Source organism: Micropterus salmoides, unplaced genomic scaffold, assembly GCF_014851395.1.
Source record: "Micropterus salmoides isolate LMB-PRFRI ecotype aquatic unplaced genomic scaffold, ASM1485139v1 Ms_hic_scaffold_22, whole genome shotgun sequence".
Taxonomy (NCBI): Eukaryota; Metazoa; Chordata; class Actinopteri; order Centrarchiformes; family Centrarchidae; genus Micropterus; species Micropterus salmoides.
Genome location: NW_024041373.1, coordinates 12,561,592 through 12,586,980, shown reverse-complemented (window position 1 = coordinate 12,586,980; position 25,389 = coordinate 12,561,592). Strand labels below are relative to the sequence as shown.

The window sequence follows — 25,389 nt, the reverse complement described above, 5'->3', positions numbered from 1 at the left end:
GTGATATGACTTTTCTTTCTTGAGTTCATGTCAAGGAAAATAGTTCTCATGTAATTTTATATCACCTACTAATGCAATCTTGCTACTAATGAAACCTACTAAAGTAGCAATTTAGAAAGAAAATGTCCCATTTTACCATCATACCATTTTAATGAGCACACAATGAACACATTTTAGCCTCAGTTGTTAACAATGAATTTCAAGATTTTATGTTTATGAAGCCTAGTTTTGATTTACATTAATGCACAGCTCTTCACTTGGTTGGTTGTTGGATTGGGCTCATCATTATTGAGAACATATAGCAGTCATGATAATTATATAGTTTACTCAGTTCTTTATTCGACCGTTTCGTTTAATGATTATTCTGGCATATTTCTTTTTCATTTATATGCTTAGATTTCTTTTTTGCAGTGAACCTAATGGCCCTGTAGATGGCAGTGTCATTACAGTAGGTAAATGTGGGAATTTGTGTGGAGTGTTATGCTTAGAACATAGTAATGTGTATACCTGTTATAGGTCATACCGTTTCAGTTAAAGTGCCAGTTTAAGTAAATTATAACAGTGCTTATTACAATACTGAAAGTATTAATATATCACTTGATGTATTATTCTACATACTAGGAATGTGCGTGATATCAGAAATGTTTAAAGAAGGTTTGAATGTGTCATTCTTTCTGAATTACTGCGTACTACCCTTCTCATAAATGGAGTTTGAAAGCCATTTTGAAACCTAGTGATTGGAGACTGTGTTCTCCTCTTTGGAAAGGATGATCATTTCACTGACTTACAACTGAAAAAGATAGATGACAGACAGGATAGTGTAAGATGAACCACTTAAATATTAAGCCCACGGTGTAAAAAAAACAAAAACAAAAAAAAAACAGACAAATAAAATAAGCAGTATTTGTACAGGTGAAACACATTAACAAGTGCCTTCCTTATTGGTCATATATTGTGACTGATACTGGAATTGCTGAGAAAAAGTGTTCAGGGCCGACCTTTTTGTTAAAATAAAATACAGCATATATATACTAATTAAAGTTTTATTAGTTTCCAGGGAAAACTTGAGAGTGGCCCCTCTCCCCACCGGGCCAAAACATTTTGTGTTGGGATCTCTAATTAGCACGAGATCGCTATAGCAACGCAAACATAGGGAGGGGGATTGTCTGTTTAGTACTTTATTTAAATATTATGATGTTTATACTCCCATATGGATAAAGAAATGTGTTTATTTTTAGTTCATACAAATGCGATAAAAACGTGAAATATTTATTGAATCGAAAGAGAAAATGGTACAAACATTTCCAACAAGAATTCAATCGCAGCAGAGTACCCCCCACAACTATCCAACATGGTACGGCTCAATCGTTGGGCTTAACGGTGGCTGAAGAAGTTACAACACGCAATGGGGAGGGGGATGAGGTGGTGTCCTCCGTCCTCCCTGCTTCTGTCATGTTTGTATTTGGGAAGAGAAAAAAAAAAAAATAGATTGAGCGTCTGAACAAGTTTTGTGAAAAACCCGTGACTGAAACGTGAACTCCGTCGCCTCGTATAATGATGGTAAGTATTTTACTGTTATCATGGCCAGCGAAATGAGTAATTTAGCCACAGTTGCGATCGTCAATTTAAATTAGTAACGTTAACGTTACTGTAACTTACCTTTACAGCAATTGGGAGTTTTAAAAAAACACTAACGTTATTGTTTTCAGACTGAAGTTATAGCCTCTCCTCCTTTGTTTGTGACGATAACGTTATAGCAATAGGCAAAAATGGAAGTTTATGCCAGTATGCATGGATTATCTTTCTTACTTTTGTCTGTTACAAAGTTTTTATTCGCTAAATGAATCACTGAACTCTTATACCTGTCAGTCAAATTTAAATAATCCACTGCTCCCTCTAAACTGAAAAGCTCGATTGCCCTATTTTTTTCAAGCGGAGTAAGTTAAGTGTAACTTAAATTGTGTTCCCCGTGTTTATTCAGCTACCCCCTCTTATCTTATCCCTTGATGGTTTTAGCGGTCAGTGAGGATCCCTGACACTTCAGAGCGCTTGCACAGTGCAGAGAGGATGTTGTTTCTTCATCATCAGCCAGCAGTGTGTTCAGACGTAGGGATTATGACAGTCTTGGAGGAGAATTAAGACATGCAGATGGCTGCTCTCATGTGATGCCAGATTTCACCGGGGTCAGCAACAAGGGGGATTGTCAACACTGTTTGGGCTGATAGTAGACTTGTTTTTGAGGTAGGATGCAGTGAAGACTAGTGTTGTTTTATTGTACTTTTGATTTGCGATGAAGTAAGGTTGGTTTCATCTCATTCAATAGCACTTTTTATGATTCACAACATTTGATTTCAGGCATATCTCCATGTATTATGACAGGATGGATAACTAGCTACTTTTTAATAAGTATAGCTATGTTTGCTCTGTAAATGCATTCCATTTGACAGGGTAGGCCGATCACAGAAAAAGTGACTGCTGAGCTGAGCTCTTAAGTAAATTTATGTTGCATATAAGTCAATAATGGATAAAGTCTCAAACATAGACAGATCAGATGCTACAAATGGGTGAGGGACATGATTGCAAAACATTGCATTTCAAGTGTAGTTCAGATGTCTAACAATGCTTCTTAAACAATATTATTTTAGTTATTGAAATGTACAGTATAAAACAGTTTTCAGAGTCACAGCAGAAATAAAAAATACCCCCCAAAAAAACCTTCCAAATTCCTCTACAAATCTGTCCATATTTATCAGTCTCATTGCTTCACACATAAATTGCTCACATATGTCTGCAACGTCTTCTGCCAAATATCTCAGTAATTGAAAAAAATATGGTGTATTATTATTATTTGGTTCATCATCACGAATTATGTTTTGTTGCATCGGAGTGTAATTTTGGTGTTATTGAATTTTAAAAAATCATATTTTGTCATTGAAGAGTCTATTATGCAGTAGTATTGTAATATTTTAGCAGTTAAGTTCACATTACAGTAGATTGGCCAAACAAAGTATAGCGCTTCAGCCCTCTCATTTTGGGCATAGATTATATTGAAGAAGCACTTCAAAAAGGACTCAAAAATGTTGATATGATTTGATTATGATAAAAAAACAAAAACAAATTATACCCTCACAATGTGAAAATATACTTTCTACCATTTGCCTCACTGTACATGTACCATGTAGTTTGACTCTGTCATAAACAAGTCAATGTTCAAGCAACTGGAATTTCAGGTTTTCTGTTTGCAATGACACACAGATGTGAGCGAGGATGTGTTTAAACATGTCTATAAATGAGGCCTATTTGGTTAACACAAATGTTTTGCCCTCTGAGCCAAGAACATTCACTTTCGTAATTCCTACAACTGCATTTGTACGCTGGTGGCACCTTTTGATAAGATTTTTGTTTTCATATGATTTATCTCTTTTGACGTGTTGCATCTGGTGCTTTTAAACATGTGTAAATATCTTTTCCCCCAATGTGAATGCTAAACTTCTGAAGAGTTAGGTGTAAAAGCACAAAAGTATGATGCAAAGAAACGGCAGTTTGTTTGCCCGAAGGACCCCTTACAATGCTGCTTGTTTGTGTTTCTCAGTTAAAAGTAAAAGAAATGTTGCACATGGAGGAGATTGGCACAAGAGCTGGCTGCTTCAGTTACGGATCAGTTCTTTTTTTTTTTTTTTAACTGGTTATTGTCCAGAGCAGGGTTTAAGAGGATCAGAGTCGGTGTGCGGCAGTAATTAACCTGATTAATTGATTCTTAGACATTAATCGGATGAGCCTCGTACCAGTTAGGGCTTTGGGGTCAACATAATGCGGCAAGCTTCAGGTGAGCTATGGCTTCAGCTAGACAGTCTACCATGGCCATCTGTTTTTGTATGCTAAGCAGAGTCTGCAGTAATACATTTCCTTTTTAAGGTTGTGTAAAATATTCACAAGAAGTATGTCACTGATTGTTTCCAGTTAATGAATATTATTAAGATTACAGAATGATAAGCTCACTGAGTTTGCCCAACCATTTACCTGCTTCTCAATTTGGGTCAAGATGCCTTTTAAGTTAGACCAACTTTTACAGTTAAATTTGAGTTATGTATTTGATATTTGGGAAAATCCCTCTGGTTGATAATTGGGATGGTAAAGCAATTTTCCTCTGACCCCTCAGAAGGGACAAACCATATTGAGTTAATTTTGGCTGTGCTATAATGCGAGACCTCATCATACTGAATGTGTCTGCAGAAGGGATTGTTTATGCTTTGACTAACTGACAGTATGATAATGCACTGTCAATGCAAAAGGTTACACATTACAGCAGAATAGTTAGTTATGGTGATCTTATTTGTTGAATTTCTTTCAGTTTGGTATCAGACCTTACACATGATCTGTTTTCAAATTCCATTCTGCTTCTGTATTCATCATTCACATTGAACTGTTAGGTCATTTTTTTTTTATTTCTTTGCTAATCTCAGTCTGATGTCATCTCTCTTTTTAGATGCAATATGGACAGACTGCCCTGGAACAGATAAAAAGTGAAGGATAGAGGAAGCAAGAGAAGACTGAACTATTTTAACAGAAAGAAAGTACTTATCACAGACAAACACAAGACATCATGTCCACTTCGATAAAGCAGGAGAGAAACATTTGTGTTCTCCTCCCCAACAAAGATCAGCTGGACATCGGTGTCGGGGTGAGTATTTAACATGTCTCTAGCTGTCCTCTTGACAATCACCAAGAGGTCTTAACATATGGTCAAATTTCTGTTTATCACTATGTTTTGGCTGCACCACATTTTTTTGTTTTTTGAACAATGTGAATGAATATTGAATACGGACGACTTTGTCTTTTCACCTGCTCCAGCCGAAGTCCACAGGGCAGGATGTTTTTAACCGTGTAGCAGAGCTTCTTGGAATCAAAGAGCTGCATTTCTTTGGCCTCACAGTGGTGAAGGGTAAGTTCACTCCTCATTGACCCCTCAGCCTCTGAACCTGAATGGACTATTAACACTGCAGTATTGTCAGAGACTGAAAAATATGATCTTAGGGTAGAAAGTTTTTTTGATCAGTGCAAGCACATACAGCACCACAGTTGAGCAGTCAATCCATCAGATTGTAAACAAGAGCATCATTTTTGGATTATGATGATTTACCACAAGGCTTTGTTGCACCAGTCTTGGTGGCGTTTGTTTACGTAATAATGTGGAAAATGTTTTCTGCCAAAAGGCTATATATATATTTCAGCCCTCCCTGTCTGTATAATTGAACGTCATAATCCACTTTAGCCACTGAACAAAGTCCTGAACTTTCTGTTTCCTTGCATTCCTGTTCTTTCTTTGAACAAATACGTTGAAATGCCTCGGTAATCTTGTGTGGTGCACCACTTCAACAAGCGGCCTTTTGTTTTTGTGGTGTTGGTTCAGCGATCACTTAGGCCTGGATTCCTGCAATATTAACTTCATTAAGCCTGGAATGCGCCCTTGCATTCCTCCTCTTCACTGAGGGGAGGGATGGCTTGATGATGGGAAGAGGGGAGTGGGAGTGGAGGGGAAAGAGGTAGCACCACTCATCATGACACAAGCCGCCTTACTCAACATTTACTCAAAGGCCTCAATGAGGGATGATAGGTGAAGGAGTTGGAATGAGACAGGCTGAAAGGAGAGACTGGTGGATAAAGGAACGAGTTGTGAAACGGCTCAGCAAGCATGATTCGGCTACACAAAGTTGAACAAAAGAGATAAGGTCGATCAAATAGAAGATGCCCATGTCATGACTCACAGGACCAGGCTGAGAATGATACAACATCCTCATTCTCAGCACAGGTTGCAAACAGCCTTATAGCCCCTCCACTAAAATAGAATTCAAATTAGTTTTTGATGAATTAGAAAATGTATCCATTAACATTAGCATTGTTGTCATTAGCTTCCTAGTAGCCTCATTCACAAATGTAAGAACAAGGGCTTTTTCTTTTCCCCAACAAATCCCATTGTTGGGCAAATTTCACGCTTGGTTGCATTATTGTTTGTTCGCTTGCTAACTGTCTGCTTGTTTCCTGATTGTCTTTCTCTATCACAGACAATGAGCACATATTTTTAGACATGGAGGAGAAACTGATTAACTACTTTCCTAAGGAATGGAAGCAAGATTCGGTAAAGGTAAGGCAGCCTTTTGGCAGGGGAAGCAAATGTTGACAGCAATTTGCTGTGACCTACTCCGAACTAATATAAGTGTCAGTTAATTGGGAGGCATAGTTCAGTGGCCTACATGCCACAAGTTTTCATTTAGCATGACAAAAAGATGCTACCACACACAGGCCTTTTCGAACATTTGAACATGTCTCTCTCTTCATACAGGGATTACGGAGGAGACCGTTGCCTCTAGTACTCTGCCTCAAAGTGCAGTACTACATAGAAAACGGCAGACTCATTTGGTATGTCCTTCCTCACACTGGACTTTTTTTATAGCTAGTGTACTTCTGTTTTTTTTTTTTTTTCATCCATCTTTGCTCCCTTGTTGACATCAGTCTTTTTTTCTTTTGATGTGTGGTACCAGTGAACGAAAGGCACGGTATCTATACTATTCTGACTTAAGGGAGCGGGTGCTTCGCTCTGAATGTCGTCAGCAGGAGGAAGTGTACTTCCAGTTGGCAGGTTACGCCTTGCAGGCTGACCTCGGTGACCACCCGCCTCCCATGGAGGAGACCACTCCTTACTTTGAACCCAAGGAGTATTTTCCCCCTTGGGTAGGTGTTAAAAAAAACCTTTGAATCTAACTTGATGTTCAGTGTAAAATTTTAATACAACTGTCCTACATTCCATTGCTTTGTATTTTGAGGTGATATAGCACTCTACATGTCTGTTCCTTCTTCCTTCTGCAGATTGTAGCTAAGCGTGGAGTAAACTATCTCCTCTGCCATGGGCCCAAGGTGCATCAGGAGCAGTGGGGCATGTCTCCTCGTGATGCCATCCTGCTCTTCATCAGGGAGTCATGTCGACTGGAGGATGTACCTGTCACGTTTTACAGACTGCAAAAGGTCATAAGTCAATTTAGTATTTGATTGTCATCATTTGGAACAAGTTGCCTGTGTTGAGTTTAAATGCACACACCACACTGCTGGATGTGTTTATTTGCATAATTGATTTATATCATTAAAATAAGACATTATGATTATTTATGCTGGTAGTAATGGGATTTGTTTTCAGCTCATTTGTAATCTACAGCCATTCAAGGCGTAGTTCTTCCCTCTGACTCAAACTGTCTTTTCCAACACAAATTCAATTAGTCTGGCTCCATTTGGGCTGTGCTGGACAAATGACTGGGGCAGTTACGTAACCATCCATCTACTCCAGTTTATTGTCCTCCCCATTTCAAAATCATCTACTGAGTGATATTTTGAAGGCTGGCCCATCCATTGCGTAATGTGCTCCCACTTTTAATTTGTTATTAGCAGCAGCCCAGTGTTTCCCAGTGAATTAGGAGAGGGGCTCAACTGTGGAATAGCTATCTTATCTGAACCGCTCAGATTCCTCTTTGACATCTCATCATTCATTTGTCCAGGACAAAAAGGCAGAGAGAGGAACGGCATTGCTCGGTCTGACCCTGCGAGGAATGCAGGTTTATCAGGTAGGGTGTGTGTGTGTGTGTTATTAATGCATAGTATATACGTCAGCACATAGGTACTCGAGCGAATCTGCTTTTGCTCAAAGATTCAGTCTTTGTATCTGTAGGGCTATAAAACCTAGACTAGATAAAGACTAGACGTGTGAGGAATGTGTGGTGTGTGCTACCAACTGCAGTGCATGAGGAGATAGGAGCCGTCTGCCATGCACGTCAGTTGTTTGATCTGTCCATCAGGGGCCATCTGGGGGGATTAGGGCTCCTGGCCTGGTTGATTAAAGAGCCAACAGACCGTGAGATACCTCGAGAAACCTTTGGCCTCGTTGCCAAGCCCAGATGGCTCTTGTGAACAAAAAGACAATTGATTATTGATCATTCATTTGAAGATATATCCAAGTAGATTACACATATAGAAATCTTTTTTTAAACACAAAAGCTATTTCTTGTGTGTGTGTGTGTGTGTGTGTTTTGTATTCATAGGAGGTGAACAACATGAGACAGCTGCTGTACGACTTCCCCTGGTCAAATGTGGGACGTCTCACCTTCCTGGTATGCACACTCTTCATTTCATTGTATTGGGGATCATTGTAATTATTTAATGCCCATTGGCTTTGTACACTATGTATAATATGTTGTCCTATTCAGGGTAAGAAATTCGAGATCCAGCCAGATGGCTTGCCATCAGCCAGGAAGCTGGTTTACTACACCGGGTCATCATTCCGCTCTCGCCACCTCCTCCTGCACCTGAGCAGCAGCCATCGCATTTACCTCAGCCTCCAGCCTGCCCTCAAACACCTACGCCAGCTGGAGGAGAGCGAAGGTAGGGGAGAGAGAAGTGACTACTAGGACAGGACTAGTATCAGTGATGATTAGTTTGGCTGGGGGCCATGTTTATTCAGCAAAACACGTCAGTAGCCACTGGAAGTTAGAAGCATAAATGAAGAAAAGTCACTTTTTCCAGCACAAAAAATCAAAGAGGTTCCTGTTTAATAATCACATTTGTAGCACAGTCTGTAATATTTGACATTTTGCACTTCTGTGGTACATTTGGGAAAAACACACACTGAATTGAACAACTGAAAATATATTTTTGGGTGTTTTTAGAGGCCTAAATATAGTAGTCTAAATGAATAAGCTGTGAGAATTAGGGATGCACCCATTCCAGTACTGATTTTTGATATTGGCCCAACACTGACTTAGATAGCTCAATCGTGTATCGGTGACAAGGGGTCTATTCAATCAATTATGCATGTACTACGGGACGCATCTGCAGTGTGCCGGTAGACCTGAACATTCTGCAAGGAGAGCTAACAGCATTTTGTTTTACAAAGTTAGGAAGCAATGTTTAAGTTAAGCCTGATGTGGCCTTACACATAAACGAATGATTCCCAGTCTCTTCCTCACAGTGAGGAATACAGCTAGTGCTGGACAATGAAACAATAACAATAATTATCGCAATAGACTTTTTCAATAAACAATTATTCAATAAATGTTTGATTTTATTCACTTGAATTATACACAAATTAGGACTTAATTTTTTTATTAGTGTGTTTTTTGTTGAGGAAAAAGACTGAAAAAAGCTTTTACTTAATTTTACTCATGCATATTTGTTAACAAAGATTTTATCATAATTGCTTTGAATGTTCTACTTCAGATTTGTGAAGTGCTCCACTGTTTGGCTGTGTTCGTCATTAATCATCAGGTTACTTCAACTTTCACTCAGGAGCAAAAGTCAGCCTTTAAACTCGAAAGAAATAACGATTTGATACATATTGTGATAATTATCGATATCAAAACGATATTATCATGATAACATTTTTGGCCATATCGTCCAGCCCTAAATACAACTTATTCATTTTACACTGGGATTGGATCGGTACTCTGCACCAGCCGATACCCAAAGCTTAGGTATTAGTATCAGTAACAGAACTTAAAGTCAGATCGGTGCATCACTAGTAAGAATCAAGACATTTTCATTGATCACCACACTTTTAAAGAGTTGCCAATATATTTCCCAACATTTTAAGAGGTAGCACTCACAACAGCTCTATAAAATGACCACCAGGACAGATGGTCTCCTCGGGACATCTTCAGCACTTTCTTCTTAAGAAACACAGCTGACCTCAGTTTCTTTAGATGGTTTATGCTTGAATTAAAAAAAAAACAAAAAAACATGTCTTGTCTAAATTGTAGAGAAAAAGCGTTACAGAGAGTCTTACATCAGTGATGACCTGGACTTGGACCCCCCCGGCAGCGAGAGCAGCCCTGGTCTGTCCCGACACTCCACCAGCAGCTCTGGAATTGAAGCTGACGCACGGCAGCATAGCATCTCCACAGAGATGGCCTCCATGGAGGAGGAAGGTCAACGGCAAGCAGAGAAGTACTTCAGCTCAGCAGCCAGCGGTGGCAGCTCCTGTACCTCGGGGTTTGATGCAGGCAGTAAGGCTCGAATAGAAGATGAGGGGTGGCAAGAGGAAGGTGAGGGGACTTTTTTTTATACTCCAGCATTTGTACAGGAAATTTTAAAATATTAAATTAAATTAAAAATAGATAATGGGAAGTCATTATTACACATTTTTATGCCTCATCTTCCTGTGTGTTCATGTAGTAGCCAGCACCTTGAACTCTAGTACATGCTGTATGCAAAGTTATTTAGTTTTTTGTCCATTCTGCTCCTAAATGCATGTATGGCTGCAGCAGATGAGATCGATTTCTTTTCAGACTTTTAAAAATCAGATTTCTCAAAAAACAAATCCAGAGATCTTGACCAGTGTTGGAAGTCCAAAGGAAGTTCTTGTGGATGATCCTGATGAGATGTTCCAGCTGGCTGATCTTCTTGAGGGAGTGTCAGTGGATTGTGCAGAACTCTCCTCAGAAACTCACACACCAGGTAGGAATCATATGATCGTGACATACAAGACATCCCAACAGTAAAAGCATTTTTTATTTTTTTTGTATTCTCAAACTTTACTTTATTCTTTGTAAAAACAAACAAACAAACAAACAAAAGACCAATGAAAACTTTTGGGCTTTTCAGAAAATAAAGTGTGTTCCCCAAGCAGTGATGAAGATCTCTGGAAATTGCATAACAACGATATGTTAAAACAGGTTGGTCATCTGTCTTCTTTCCCTTCTCTTCTTTTTCTTTGCCTTTTTGGATTTCTCTGTTGTATTTTCTTACCTATTATCTTTACCTTCTGTCTCTATTCTAGATGCTGAAATCTAGGGCACAAGTTTGCGTGGATCGGCACAGCCACAGTCTAGATGATGTACGTCTGTTCCCACCTCCGGCACCCCTGGGAACGACGCTGCCACCTGATTCCTCCCACAGCTATACCTTCGGGCTCCCAGATGCCTCAGCAAACACAAAGACCCCTGCTGATCACAGCCACTACCCACTTTTGCATTGCCAAGCCAAACCTTACTTCTATGGCCGCAGGTCTACCAACTGCCTCTCCCTGGACATGTTAGGTGATGAACAATTCCTCGAATTCATACTTTGAACGTGTCAAGTGCTGTTGTCCACAAATACACCCGTTCCCTTCCTTCATTAACAGTGCATCTCAACTCGCAGGTTGCCAACACATGAATGTCTCAGTGTTTTCTATGTGACGATGACAAGGAGGGATGTATGTGCTTCAAATTGCAGAGACATTATTGGGGAAGAAAAAGCGTGATCCCTGATTGCTCTTAGAAAAGCAGCGGATTAGATAAAAGATCAAATTCAGTAACATTAAATCAGTTAGGAGCATATTTATTAATGTTGTATATTGTGTACATACTGCTTGCACTATTTTATTACATCGCAACTTCTCTGAGCAAAAACATTTCTAATTTTATTGCCTTTTGTAAAGTCCACGCTGTGAAACATTTTCTGAAATGTCTAAATAGGTTAATGCCAAAGGCATAACATTTGACCCTAACAGATATTTTGATCATCATGCATAAGATGGGACTTCCTTCACTTTGGCCTGTTTAATTATTTAAACACTTAAATGTCCTTGTTTTATTCCGGAGAATCTCCAGAAGCATCTGCATGTTTGTGCTCCTGTATTCCTTTGCTTTTTTAAAAATCATATTTTATAATATACTCTATTTTTATATAGTGGGCTCTGTCATGCTTTTCCTATTAGTCTGCCTCAGCAAGTAGCTGCCGATGTGGAAAATTTAACCTCTTTACAGCCGGTAATGCATTCATCCAAAGCTTCCCGATTTTATAGTCTCCTCCCACTTCTGTAATTACAACAGAAAAGTATTATTTGTAAAGCACTATTTCTGTAACCAGTTAAGTGTATAATGAGTCTGCAGTACTTTTGTATTACGTAACCCCCAAACAAAGAACCTTTCTGTCTGGCATTATTTTCAATGTTTTGTAAATGATAATTGGTATGCAGAAGAACTGATGTCTTTAGTCAAAATGAACTCACTTGGAAAGAGTCATTAAACGTTTAAATGTTTACTCAATGCCAATAATGTATGAACAACTGAGTGTTAATTCACAATACTGAACATTTCCTTTTTATCTAAAGTATCTAATGTTTTTTTTTATGATAGTGAAAATAAATTCTCAATGTTACTAAATGAAAGCACGTGTTTTCACTTTGTTGCACCAGCATAATGTTAATCTTATGTTAACATATAGAATTAGATTATATTTCAATGTGCTCAAAGCATGAGTACTAGTCCTGACAGTCTCCTCTCGCGAGAGTTTGAGATTACGTTTGCGGAAGTTTACATTCGGGTTGGAAAACGTGTCGTCCATGGAAGCAGTGAAATAAGCCGGTTGCGGGGCATGTTTAGCTCGCTTGTACTTGGCAGTGCAGCAGCTCTCAACAATGAACTCGGTTTTAATTAACGCGGTCTTGTCCAGCTCGCCTGACTACGGCCTGCTGTTTGAGTCTCTGTCCTGGCCGAGTGACTCATGGCCGGGGACGGAGCGGGTGGAGGCGCTGACCGCTTTCATTGAAGGACTCGGACCACTTTTGGCCGACTCGGACGCGGGTCCGTTTTCGGCCACGAAAAGTAGATATATTAAAGATAAAATCGACACTGTGATTTGGACCCAGTGTCTACCTCTTCTCTCCAAAATATCAGCGGAAGCCGGTGAAGGCGTGCGGTGGAGGGAGAGCACCGCTGCCGCCTGCAGACTTGTGAGTGTCTGTGTCCCGCTGTGTGACGAGGCGGTACCGGGGCGGGTGGCTCTGTCTGTCCTGCCGTCGCTCCAGCCGCCGGAGGAGGAGGAGGTGCCCGGTCCTGGGCGAGTCAGTGTGGAGGTTGCCAGTGAAGTCATGGCTGCTCTCATACCTTCTCTTGTAGGGGACGAACAGCTTACACTCACTGTCCTGTCATCTGCCTTGTCCTGCATCAAAACGCTCCCCGATGCATTGGTGTCCAAAATCACAGTCAGGCTGGTCTTAACTCTGCTGAACTGCTGCAGCGGCGCGAGGTTAAGAGGCATCCTCACGCTGATCCTGGATCATGTGTGCAGCTGGCACTCCGTTGACCGCACACCTGTAGTTACAGAGCGGGCACTGCTGTGTTTGACCGCTCTGTCAGACCATCTATTGAAACCTCACAGCCTACCCTCCTCCTCTTGTGAGCCTGACCCTCGTCTGTCCCTCCAATTCTGGAGGATGCTTCAGGATGGACTGACGCACAGAGACGGCGTGTCACGTAAGAGGGCGCTTTACCTGCTGAAAAAGTGCGTGGCCCTGTCAGAGGAGGAGGGGGTGAACTGTCCTCTCTCTCCATCAGGGGAAGGTAAGATGCTCAGATTTGCTGACGCTGTACTAACTTAAGTTCTCAGGTGTATGGTCTGTTTTCTTACTGTTCTTGAAATTGTTGCAGAAGAGCTCTTGTTCAAATGGGCTCACAACAGGAGCAAGTTGCTTCGAGAGTTCTGGGAGGATTACGCGCTGGTGATGGAGACCTTGGAGGAAAACCAGGTAAAGAAATCCCACATGACTGTTGGAAGGCCAGAGGTTGGCATCATGATACAACTTTGTAATGTTACTCCCCCCCGCAGGTTCACGTGGTCAGGCCAGTTCTCAACAGAATAGACACGTTGATCCAAACAACAGTGAATGACAGTCAAGGTAACACAAGAATTGGGCAAAGTAAGGAGTTACTTTTGTATCTTTAAATAAATGTTTGGAAAGATGGGTTTTGAATTCATTGATACCTCTTTTCAGCAAATTAGTTTTTGGCTTTGTTTTGGTGTAGGTCAGATGTAGTGATGTGGCTGTTGTTGAAACTTTATGAAAGTTGGATGACAAGTCTGTCCTGTTGGTTCTTCATGACTCAAAAGGGCTGCCGTATTGCAACCACTTTTAAAGACAGTTTTCAATTAAATAAAAAAAAGAATTAAGGAAATTCAAGAAAATTGAAGGGCAAAAAGTGCACAAGTTAAATAGACATCCAAACTGATGTAAAAGTAACTAAATAGGTAAAAGAAAGTTTTGTGAAGTGCCAGCCTTTTTATACCTGTTCTCTCTCTCTCTCTGTTGCAGCTTCAGGTCAATCCCTCTTCCACCCCTCCTGGCTGCTGTGTGTCTACCAGCGGATGTTCCACAGTGAGAATAAATCCTTAATGAGAGAGGGAGTTTGCCATCTGCTCGAGCTGCAGGTCCTCCAGCAGCCAGCCTTTGCTTTGGCCTTTTCTCAGGTACGTGCTCAGGCGCAATCTGATTTAGGCATAATTGTGCATCGTTTGTGCATTAAAGTTTCCTCTTCTGTTGCTTTGCTCCTCAGTTCATTGTTGGCCCTTTTATGGGTGTTCTGTCTGAAACATCGCTCTTCCACAGGTGAGGGTTTAAAATCAGTACAAGCAAATAAATAAAGTACTGCAGGAATTACTTTGTTATTAAGTGTGGGTTTTTTTTGTTTTGTTTTTTTTTCTGTCCACATGTAGGTCAGTTGGGCAGAGTGTAGGAGATTGCCCTGAGCTCGGGGCTAAACTCCAAGTCTTCATGGCCACCTTCTTCAGTAGCCTGCCATCAGAGCATAGAGGTACAGAAGCCACAGAGAATACATGTTTACAAAGCTCTGACTCAATTCTCAGGGCTGAAATGCCTGTCCATCTCTGACTATTGTGTTTGCTCTGTAGGCCGTATGTTGCTGCAGATGATTCAGCAGCTGTGCTCTAAGCACTGGTGTGCGGTACCCCTCCTCTTCCTCTCCCAGGCTCTATCCAAACTCCCCTCAGGCCCACTGCTGGGGATCGACGGGCTCACTGCTCTTAGGTACCTCATCATGTTTACGGTTAGACAGACTGCTTCGTAGTCGCTTATGTTTGATATGGAAGCTCATTTTGTCTGTGGTGTCTCACAGGGAGGTGCTGCGCTGCACCATGATCACTCATCAAGTCCTGCTGAGAGGCGCTGCCCAGTGCTTCCTGCTGAATTGCGCCCTCCGTCTCACAATAGTGGTAAGACAAAAATAGTGTACATAATGCTAAAATACCTGACCACCTTACACCAACACCTTACAATATAATATGATAGCATTTTGATCAAAGCTCAAAATCTCTTCTTGACTGTTGACAAGTACCCAGTGTATTATTGTTTTAAGTGAATATGCTATTACATTTCTTTCGGTCAGTGGTGGGGAGGGTGAAGCTGTGACCACACAAATTACAGTATAAATTATTGCTTAGACAATTGATTTATTAGTTGATTAACAGAAAATCAGTTAACAACAATTCAGGTTATCAATGAATCATTGAAGTCATTTATCAAGTCAAAATTAAAAAAAATGTTTTCTGGTTTCACCTTATGAAATATAAGGATTTGCTGCTTTTCTCCGTTTAGTTTTAAATGTTCAAATCTTTTGGTTGGAAAAATACAAATGGTAGAATGACGAAGAATGGACATTCTTAGCAGTATCTAGTGCAAATACAGAAAAAAAATGTGGCAAAGGGGAACTGCGTGGGTTTACTCTAGGTGCTCCAGTTTCGGTTTAGGTTAATACTACTCTTGGTGCCATTGACCAAGGCACTGGCTTAGAATTAGAGTTGGTCCCCGGGAGCTGTACAGTGGCTTTCCACCCCTCCTAATACTTAGGATGGTTTAAATGCAGAGAATGAATATTACTAGACATTGTACTGTATGTGATTATGTATGTGATAATGAAACTGATTTGATTGATTTGATCACCAAAATAATGAAAACATATGCCAAACAAAGGAAAATAGGATAAATGGTTGTACATTAACATCCACTAGAAATAGCTAAAGGACACCCATGGGATATTTGCTCAATAAACCACAAACAGCATCAAAAATAGATATCAAGGTAAATGAATACCTCAGACATTCTCAACAAAACAAAACACTGCACTCCCTGTTGTACCACATTGTAATGTGCTTCTGTTATTTTATCCAACCCTTGTGCTTTCATGCACAGCTTTAAAGTTGGTGAGTTGTATAATTTGAAATATCTTGTTTCAGACCGCAGTGACCCTAGATGATGTTTTTAGTTTCCTGATGGATTTTCGCGCAGATGAGTCACTGTGTAGAGGGACGCAGATCTGGAATCAGGTATGTTGCATTAGAGCCATTTGAAGGGATAGTCCCACTAACGTGTTAAAATGACACATTAGGGAAGCTGTGTGATTGACTAACTGCTAACCTGCATATTTGTGACATTTGCTGCAGACGTGTGCCTGGCTATTGGACAATGAAAGCAGTTTCAAGCCCAGGGTTATGGATGGAGATTGTGCTGGCACTGCAGCAAAGAAAGAAACTGTAAGAGGGTATGTTCAAAGCGAGATACATACCTATCTCTGTGTCCCAGCTAGCACAGGTAAGTCTGAAGTGAGATGGTCATAGATAAAGTGAGTGAATCGATCTGTTGACATGGGGTAAGTAAGTTTCCCTGCTCTTCAGGTCACACTGAGAGGTTACCAGACCCTAGAGAGGCAGATAAGTTGGCCAGGGCCATTCTGCTGTGTGTGGACATGGAAAGGAATCAACTTGGGGCAGAGATCAGTAACACTCTGGAGTCATTACTGTCTCCGCTGCTGGACACCCTGAGCAGAGTCAGCACCAATATCTACTTGCCTCTGCGTAAGAGTGACAAGAGCCTGCAGCTCATGCTCCGACTGTTCCAGCTTGGAGAAACTCCAAGCTGTCAGCATTTTGGAGAGGAGCAAGGTTTGTAATAACAATGATTCATTGTTATAGCTGTCAAGTGCAGCCTCATGCATTTGCAGTAGGAACAGAAGATGGATAGGTGCCCTCTAACAGTAATCCTTCCTTCCATATTCATAGAGTTTAATAAATCATGCACTGGATTTAGCCGCTACTTCTTTCTGTCTACAACACAACAGCAGGATATTTAACAGAAGACTTCATTTAGTCTAGGTTTTGTTCAAACACCCAGCTAGCTTCCAGAAATTCTGTTCATCAAATTATTCCAATATTATTTTATCATTAGAACACATCTCAGCCCTCGGAAATCTGACTTCTGCCATTAATTCTGCAACATTCTCAGGGAACTTTCAGTCACGTTCTTACTATAACTTTGTCTTTTTGTAGTACTGTGCCTATATTATTCTCTGTCATAGTTCATATATTAAGTAGCTCAGGAGTGTGTGACATTCAACTCTTCTCACTCTGCTTTTCACAGTGGATGTCGCAATGGTGGCCATGAAGAAGCTAATTTTTAAACTTGTCGATCCAGTCCAGGAGTTTATCTTGAGGCGGCTGTCTGGGGAGCTGCAGGAGGTAAACAGCAATCAAGCAAATCACATCACTCCAATTTAGCATAGACGCCCCTTGTGGCTAGCTCTGACTTGTACTTGTGCTGGGGTTTTTTTTGTTGTTGTTCTTTGATACAGTTGTGTGATGTGGAGCGGGCAGAGCTGTATCTGTGTGTCCTGAGGCAGCTGGTGGTCATGTACAATTCTACACCACAGCACCATAGTAAAATTCAGCAGACCTATTTCCCTAAACTCATCAAGTACAGCATCAAGGTCCTGCAAGACCCGAGCCAGGAGGTACAAAGCAAAATATTCACGCGTCAGTCATCAGTCAGGAATGTCATAAATCGGTTTGGATGCTTGATTATTCAGCGCTGATTGTTGTTCTATCACCAGTTCAACTCTGTGGCAAACCAGGTGGCTAGAGCGGTTGCTATGGCATCCCTGGCTACCGTATGTGGTCTTGCAGAGCAGGAAATGATTGGCATGCGATCAAAGACCATTTCTGTCCTGAAATCACTGAATGACTACTTCTACAATCCACTGTCGTCTTCCTCCCAAAGTCTGTTTTCTCTGGGAAACTTCAATAAACGCCTGCAAAAACCACAGAAAGGAGATGCTTCAAGGTCAGTGAAAGTCTGTGTAGTAAGCCTTATATATAAATATATATATTCAGAATAAAAGTATACACTCTATTTGCACCAGCCTGGAAAGGTATAATTGTTTTTTTTAGTGATATAGGATTGCAGGGTCCTCTGCTGCAGGACTGGGGACGCATCGCAGCCCATTTTATGCGGGACCAGTGGATTTGTCTGAGTTTCCTCATTAAGGCTGTTGGGGTTCCCGAGTCTTCGAGAGCATCAGACGCTCTCAAGGCTGCTCTTAGCTGCAGTGTGGAGGCCCTGGCTCTGCTACCCAGTGACCTGGTGCTGCCTGTGCTCACATTTATGGAGACAGTGCTGCCACAAGTGAGTCTCAGTCAAATTTAGATAAAAATCAAGCAACTGAAATATGGTATAAATACGTTTTTTAGGTAAAACAAGGAGTTCTTTGTAGTTATAATATTGAGTTTTTCTTACAAAAACTATGGTATGTTTGATGAAGGGTGTTTCTGATGAAGTGTCTGATTTGGTTGGTTTTGATCCCAGTTACTACTTTATGAGGAGGCCCTCTGTGTGGAGGCTGTGACTCTGAGCTGGCAGCTGGTGCAGGGGTTGAGCAACAACGCCCATGACTTCTGGCCAGCCCTGAAAGGCTTCGTCTCCATGGCCTTCCACCATAAACTGCTCGAGCTGACAGATACTCAGGCTCCTACACTTGTGGCCACCTTGAAAAAGGTGATTAAAACCTACTTGGAAATTAAGGAGTGTGGTGATTTGCACTTTGAACATACATTCTCTATAATATATAATGTATTTATGTTGTCATTTTAGATTGCCACCGAGCTGATGGAGCTGTCTCAGTCAAAGAGCGGCGTGTTCGGCGTGCTGCTTCAACACTGCTGTCAGACATGGCTGCCCACAGACCGAAGCAGCGGTGACACAGCTGACGTTGTGTTTTCTAGTGTTTTCAGCCACATGAACATACTCACAGAGGCGTGCGTCTATGGACCAGTGTTCAGAAGAGATCAACGGTAACTCTCAATGCATTTCTCAGATTTGTTCAATAGTTTCTCGGGGCTATTTAAACTGTTTCATCTTGTTCTTCCGAAGGCTCATTCAGGATGTCCAAACATACGTGGAGCAACTCAGTGAAGAGAGTGCTGCCAATGTTGCAGTTACAAGGTGAGCTGCAGTTCAGTCAATATGTGGGAACTCTCTGTTTTATGGTTGTGATTTAAAATAGTGCCATTAGAGGTCTCTCTTGCTATGCAGATGTTTTCAGCTGCTGCTTTTCTTTTCCAGTGATACCAGGGACGATCAGTTCCCCCGCACATGTATACTGGCTTTCCTCAGCCGCCTGGATCCCTCTAATCTGCAGCATGAAAGACTGATAGAGGAACTAGTAATGGATTTGGTGAAAAAGGTAGACTATAAATTAGTTTGGGCTGTGTGATATAGTTAAAATTAGTGTCACAAAATTGTATGTATGTAAAATCACACATGGAATAATCTAATGCATGTACAATTCACACTTCAAACTAAACAACTAAAAGTGTAAACTGTAATTATTTTAAATTATGTTCAGTTTGCTTGAAATCATTATTTGAACCCATTTTTGTAAACAAAAAACAAACAAAAAGAAATAGGCATAATTCCACTAAAAGCTGGTTATTGCCCAAGCACAGGTCAGTTTTAAGTATTTGTGTCCCAATGTATCTTGACTTTTGTTTTCATCTGAGAATAGTTTACAGATATGTTCTTCATGACATTTCATATTGCAACCTAAAATAATATCTTAACCCCTCATCTAATGTTCCGATCTTGGCTTAAAAGAGCTGAGCTAAAGATAAGCCAGGCTCTGATTATCAGAAAATATGTCAATTTTGGTTTATACTTGTTTTACTATGTAATTTTTTGATTTGCACTTTATCATGTAGGTAGATCATTTTTCATTACGATAATAAGTTACAGCTAATTTAACAACACTTAACACTATTTACCATTATCTTCTTTCACCCCATCTCTCCAGGATAATGATATATCAAAGTCAAAAGTGCGTTACTATAGCAACTCCCTGCAACATCGTGTCAAAAACAGAGTATGGCAAACACTGCTACTGTTGCTGCCCAAACTCAGAGAGGTAAGATAATTACACTCACACTAATTATCATACAAGAAATAACCACTCAGAAGGTCACAGTGTCTGTCTGTCTGCCTGTGCATAGGAGTTTGTCACCACTTTGCTGCACAGCGTGTGTGAAGCTGGATTCTGCAGTAACCAGGCCTCGGTCAAGTACCTGATCGAGTGGATGATGATTCTGATCCTCGTCCACTATCCGGAACACATTCACAAATTTTGGGCCTGCTTCAACATGGTGAGCTCCCACTCTGGACATCTGTCTATTCTGTATTATGAGTGAAATACTTTCTAATTCCAATTTCTATGTTTTCTGGACAGGATCATGAAAAGACCAAGACAAGCAGCTGCACCTTCCTGTCAGTCCTGGTACATTTCAATGTCATCATTCCTAATCTTAAGGATAAGGTAAAGCCTTTTATGTTTGTTTTTTTTCCTCCACCATTCTTTTGCACCGCATCTCAGTGTCTAATCGATCTCTCTTCCTGTGTGTTTGAGGCTGTGCAATTGCATAAAGCACTGGACATCATCCTGCAGTGGTGTTTCAACCATAACTTCAGCGTGCGCCTGTATGCCTTACTGGCCCTGAAGAGGGTGTGGAGCTTGACTGAAGCCCGGGCAGAGGCAGGGGCCGATGGTTTGGGAGCGCTGTCCACTGTGATCAAAGCCTGTCTGAACCAGGCTGAGGCCATGCAGAGCACCGGGTGAGAGCAGAACAGTTACAACAATTGCAAAACGTTTGTTGTAGTATGCTAATGTATTTATTGGAGTATGTATTTACTGTCTCACTAATTAGAAATGCCAACAAGAACTGGATGAGGATTCAGGAGCATTTCTTCTTTGGTGCCTTTGATCCTCTCAGGGATTACAGTGTTGAGGTGTGCCAGTATGTTTGTGCTGAACAGATGAAGCCTGCTAAAATACAGTAACTCTGTGTGATAACATGCTCGTTTTCTTTCTTTGTTTTGCTTTCCTAGACCATATTCTATACTTTTCCCAGCCTGTCAGAGTTGGCTGATGATGAGTGGATTCCACCCTGGAAGTTTGAGAAACTGTTGTGTTTCTCAGAAAGTCCATCTTTTCCTTTGAGAAATCCAGCTCCTGACCTGAGCCAGCTCCAGCCTGGAGACTGGGTCCAGCAAGACAAAAGTACAGTAGCACCTCTCGCAACATACCACAATGTTACCTCTTCTCTGATTGAGAGGTCATGGTGTCATGTTTCCCAGGTGAGCAGAATAAGGAGGACCGCTGGGCCGAGGTGCAGAAGAAGATCACTCCCTGGAGATTGGGGATCCAGGAGCAGGAGCCTGAACTTCAGCTGGTTCCCCAACAACGGGCTGCTCGACTGGGCAAACTGCACGGCGCCCTGCTGGTGGTCGCCTCACTTATTGACAAGCCCACCAATTTAGGAGGTCAGGAGTAGCATGGCAAATTACATTACTTCACATTTTTATCATGCTTCTCAGTCATGAAAGAATATTAAATGTCAGTGAATTTCTCCATGATTAGTGTAATAGTGCGAAGAACTAACATGACAGGCTTTTTGTTTGGTTTCACAATGATGATCTGGGCAAAGAGGTCAAACACAGCTGCCACTAAAACCAATCACTTGTGCTCTGTTATCAGGCAATGTCTAGCTTTCATCATAGACACTCCTGTTTTGTCTCAGATGATAAGGGGCTGTATCAGTGAGAATTTTGTTTATAGAGGAAAAGACCCATTTTGAAAACCAATATTGATACTGGATGGTGCAAGCAAGAACATTAGCTTGGCCGGTCTGTAAACGTACTTGAAATCGCTCTCTTGCCATTACAGGTGTCGCTTTATATCAGTCTGCGCCCATGAAGATAGACTGGTAGCCAGTTTATGTCATCACTGCCACAGATTGTGTAAATAAAGGAAAGGAAAAGTGCCCTTTAGATGTCATGGAGGATTTTTTTAATCACAGACTGATATCAGGACAATTCAGAATTCATATTTAGATAGATGCCACTTTGTCCTCATTTGATTCTTTTTATTTTTATTTTTGTTCTAGGTCTGTGCAGGACCTGTGAGATCTTTGGTGCCAGCGCTCTGGTTCTGGATAGCCTCCGCCACGTCAATGACAAACACTTTCAGTCCCTGAGCGTCTCGTCTGAACTGTGGCTTCCTCTGATAGAGGTTAAAGTGCATAAAACAATCTCTCATTTCACTCCAGTGATCATGATGTGTACTCAATCTTTAAGTCTATGGACCTGAGAAATGTGTGATTGCCTAACTAAAAACTCAATTCTACTTGAGCTTTATACAGGCTCCTTCTTTTTTTTTCCTGTTTTGCCATTTCGGAATCTAGTATAATAACTGAAGTAAACCAAAACCCAAGGTTAAAAATTTAATCTAAAGATTCAATTTAAATTCTAGGGAAACAACTGAACGTCTTACATTTGAAACCTGCTGATACCCTGGTGTCTTTTCATCCACCATGTGGTGTAGAAAAAGTGTCATTAAATCTGCATTTGATGATGTTACAATGTGGCAGCATGAAGCAGATTTCCATGCTGGAAGTATTTTGGCCTACTATAAAGACTCTGCAGATGTGTTGAATTTACTGTCCACCCTTTGAAATGTATATTGACATTTTTGTCTCCCCTCGATTGCTGCAATTATTGTTGGAAATGAAAAGTTCAGATTATAAACTGCATCTGTCCATCAGGTGAAGCCAATGGAGCTCACTGACTTCCTGCAGGCGAAAAAGAGCGAAGGATACTGCATTGTTGGGGTGGAGCAGACAGCCAACAGTCAGAGCCTCCAGGACTACCAGTTCCCTGAGAAGACCCTGCTCCTTCTGGGGTATGGCAGCATTCAGTTCTCCATCTTACAGTCAAGTTAAAGTGAAAAAGTCCTTTTCCCCCCCCATCAATGTGTTAACTTAGACACAACCAGTTTCCCAGACCCCTGTGACTCTCACATAGATAAAGGTGTGAGCTGACGAGGCTATTTAATGTTATCTCACCGGTTTGGTGTTTTTTCCCTGCGGGGCCTGCACATCTCCTCTCCATGGTCTACCTGCCGGGGCATGCTGGGCTGTAATTGGCTCTCCCTGAGGAGGAGAGCACAGGAAATATATCACACAAACCAATCCAAGCAGTGAGATGACAGAGGCAAAACCTTAACATTTATCTAGTTTAGTTTGAGCCATCATGCTGCCCTGCGGCTTTCATCAGTTGGGTCAACTTGATGCAAAATATTTTTATTAAACAATATGTAGCTAGATAACTGTAATTATGAGCTTGTGACAGTATTTGTATGGTTCACTCTCCTCACTAACTGTGTACTGCAGTTATGCAGCCGGCCTGGCAGAGAAGGAGATGTTAATATTTATGACGTCTGTGTAGGTGTCCTGTTTTGTTTTACCCTGTTCACTCAGAGGTGTGAGCAGTGCTGTTAGCCTAAACACACCCCGTGTGTGAGCTGAATCTTGAGTGCTTTCACAGCTGTGCTCTCCGCAGCACAGCACGGCCCCGCTCTAATCTCTCATCAGGTCGCTATCATCTCACCCAGTTGCACTAACGATAAGTGTAGCTCATCAAATGATGCTTTCTAACTGTGTGGCACCCTCTGTAGACTCATTGAATGCCAAACTCATTACCTCTTTGTTTGCTTTGCATGTGCCATATTGCTGGATCTCCGTATATACTCAGTTGATTACAGTTTGGATTGCTCTTGGACTTGAGCTCATGAGTCATCTGTGTAAAAAGCTTATTCGACATAATTGTAAGGACTTGAGAAAATCAAGAATTAACTTGGCCGCTCATGGTAAGAGTTCTTAAATTAAATCGACTGGATAGCATCATTACGCCAAATGATAGCTGAAATTAAAAACCGTTACAAAACATGTTTATTGATCAGGGTTAGACTGAAAAAACAGATGGTCTGATGTTATATATCAGACAAGTATATATTATAATATTATATATCAAGAAGTCAGTGTCGCCTTATTGCTGACATGATTTAAATCCTGCAGTGTATTTGAAGTTCTTGACATTATTAATACTTTCAGTAATATTTTCTGTAAATGAAATTATAAAAATGTTAAATTTAATAATAGTTCAATATACAGGAATAATTTAATATGGAGTCATTTCATAAAGATGAAAATACACTTGATACCAAGATTGATACCAATGTCTGCACGATAAACATAGCTAAAGCCAGCAGCGGGTTAGTTTAGCTTAGCACAAAGACTGGAAATGGGGGAACAACTTTAGCTTTGTCCAAAGAGAGCAAAATACTCCAAACAGCAATTGTCTAATGAACATGGTATATATTCTTTGTTAAATCGATAAACACCGAAGGGTAAAAACAAATGCGGTTTTACCGCTAAGATGAGCTAAGCTTTACCGGCTGCTGGCTGTAGCTCTATAACATTATTTATTGTGCAGACATGAGAGTGGTATCCATCTTCTCAACTAAATCTTGTCAAGAAAGCAAATAAGCATATTTTTAAAAAGTAGTGAATATCTAAATATCATAAACCAATCACTCCACTGTCTGTAGTTTCATTCAAAAACACTGGCAGACATTTAATGCTAAATATTCCTGTTACTTGGTCCCACTCTACAGTATATTGTATTTCTCTTTCCCTTCTTATAGCAACGAACGAGAAGGTATTCCTGCCAATTTACTCCAAATGTTTGACGTATGCGTGGAGATCCCTCAACAAGGAGTCATCCGTTCACTCAACGTGCATGTGAGCGCTGCCCTTCTGATTTGGGAATATACACGGCAACATCTCACCTTTGGCTCAACCGAAGTCAACTCGAAACACAGCTGAGGAAGTAACCAGCAGTGCAGCCCTATGGCGTGACATCTGGCCTCCAGATGTTGACCTCACTTGCTCCTCTCTGGCAGCAGGTGTGAAAAGCATCTTGAGGGACAGCTACTGTACATGAAGATGCCCCATACAGTTAATGTCAGGACCTTAAAGTTTTTCATGTTCTGTTTGTATAGGACTATCCTTTACTGGTCTTGTGCCCTTAATGAGACTCATGAATAGAGTCATGAGATTGGTTGTGGTTATTACATCTAAATATTCCTCTGGGCATGCTGTTATATTAAGGGAGGTAATCTCTATGTCGGCAGTGCAGAATCATAAATGGAATTTTTCCCCTTTGAGGAGGAAGTGTCTTGTTTATGTGAGCAATTAGTTTTTGCCTCAGAGCACCAGGACTGAACTATTATACATGCTATTTAAATGCTGCTTTTGTTGATCGGCATAATATTATGCATTGCCAATGTTTTTATTACAGCTCCTGATTGTATTTTAAGTTTTTTGATATGGTTGAATAAATAAAAAAATTTACATGTG

The 25,389-nt window shown here is 40.9% G+C and overlaps 2 protein-coding genes across 6 annotated transcripts; both read left to right on the top strand.

Annotated features, from left to right (window-relative positions):
• The first annotated feature begins 1,402 nt into the window (after positions 1–1,402).
• Positions 1,403–12,190, top strand: zgc:172136 (uncharacterized protein LOC566376 homolog). 3 transcript variants are annotated; one of them, XM_038737520.1, is made up of 14 exons: positions 1,403–1,560; positions 4,487–4,681; positions 4,852–4,942; positions 6,063–6,142; positions 6,341–6,417; positions 6,540–6,729; positions 6,865–7,020; positions 7,545–7,610; positions 8,085–8,153; positions 8,250–8,424; positions 9,798–10,082; positions 10,363–10,494; positions 10,642–10,712; positions 10,817–12,190. In XM_038737520.1, the coding sequence occupies exons 2-14, from the start codon at positions 4,604–4,606 to the stop codon at positions 11,105–11,107; spliced, it is 1,761 nt and encodes a 586-aa protein (XP_038593448.1). In that variant the 5' UTR covers positions 1,403–1,560; positions 4,487–4,603; the 3' UTR covers positions 11,108–12,190. The 3 variants fall into 3 exon arrangements, with proteins under 3 accessions (XP_038593448.1, XP_038593451.1, XP_038593449.1); XM_038737521.1 differs by lacking the exon at positions 1,403–1,560 and adding an exon at positions 2,050–2,241; XM_038737523.1 differs by lacking the exon at positions 10,642–10,712 and having other exon boundaries at positions 10,817–10,969.
• A 132-nt stretch (positions 12,191–12,322) lies between these two features.
• tarbp1 (TAR (HIV-1) RNA binding protein 1) lies at positions 12,323–25,387 on the top strand. 3 transcript variants are annotated; one of them, XM_038737515.1, is made up of 29 exons: positions 12,323–13,364; positions 13,455–13,549; positions 13,630–13,720; positions 14,114–14,268; positions 14,355–14,407; positions 14,515–14,612; positions 14,710–14,845; positions 14,934–15,030; positions 16,051–16,140; positions 16,258–16,405; positions 16,489–16,755; positions 17,231–17,328; positions 17,442–17,600; positions 17,700–17,929; positions 18,037–18,271; positions 18,452–18,640; positions 18,737–18,936; positions 19,016–19,087; positions 19,208–19,328; positions 19,935–20,045; positions 20,131–20,280; positions 20,364–20,450; positions 20,541–20,746; positions 20,839–20,920; positions 21,020–21,191; positions 21,269–21,454; positions 22,078–22,202; positions 22,735–22,871; positions 24,675–25,387. In XM_038737515.1, the coding sequence occupies exons 1-29, from the start codon at positions 12,440–12,442 to the stop codon at positions 24,853–24,855; spliced, it is 4,896 nt and encodes a 1,631-aa protein (XP_038593443.1). In that variant the 5' UTR covers positions 12,323–12,439; the 3' UTR covers positions 24,856–25,387. The 3 variants fall into 3 exon arrangements, with proteins under 3 accessions (XP_038593443.1, XP_038593444.1, XP_038593442.1); XM_038737516.1 differs by having other exon boundaries at positions 13,452–13,549; positions 13,630–13,699; XM_038737514.1 differs by having other exon boundaries at positions 13,452–13,549.
• The last annotated feature ends 2 nt before the right edge of the window (positions 25,388–25,389 follow it).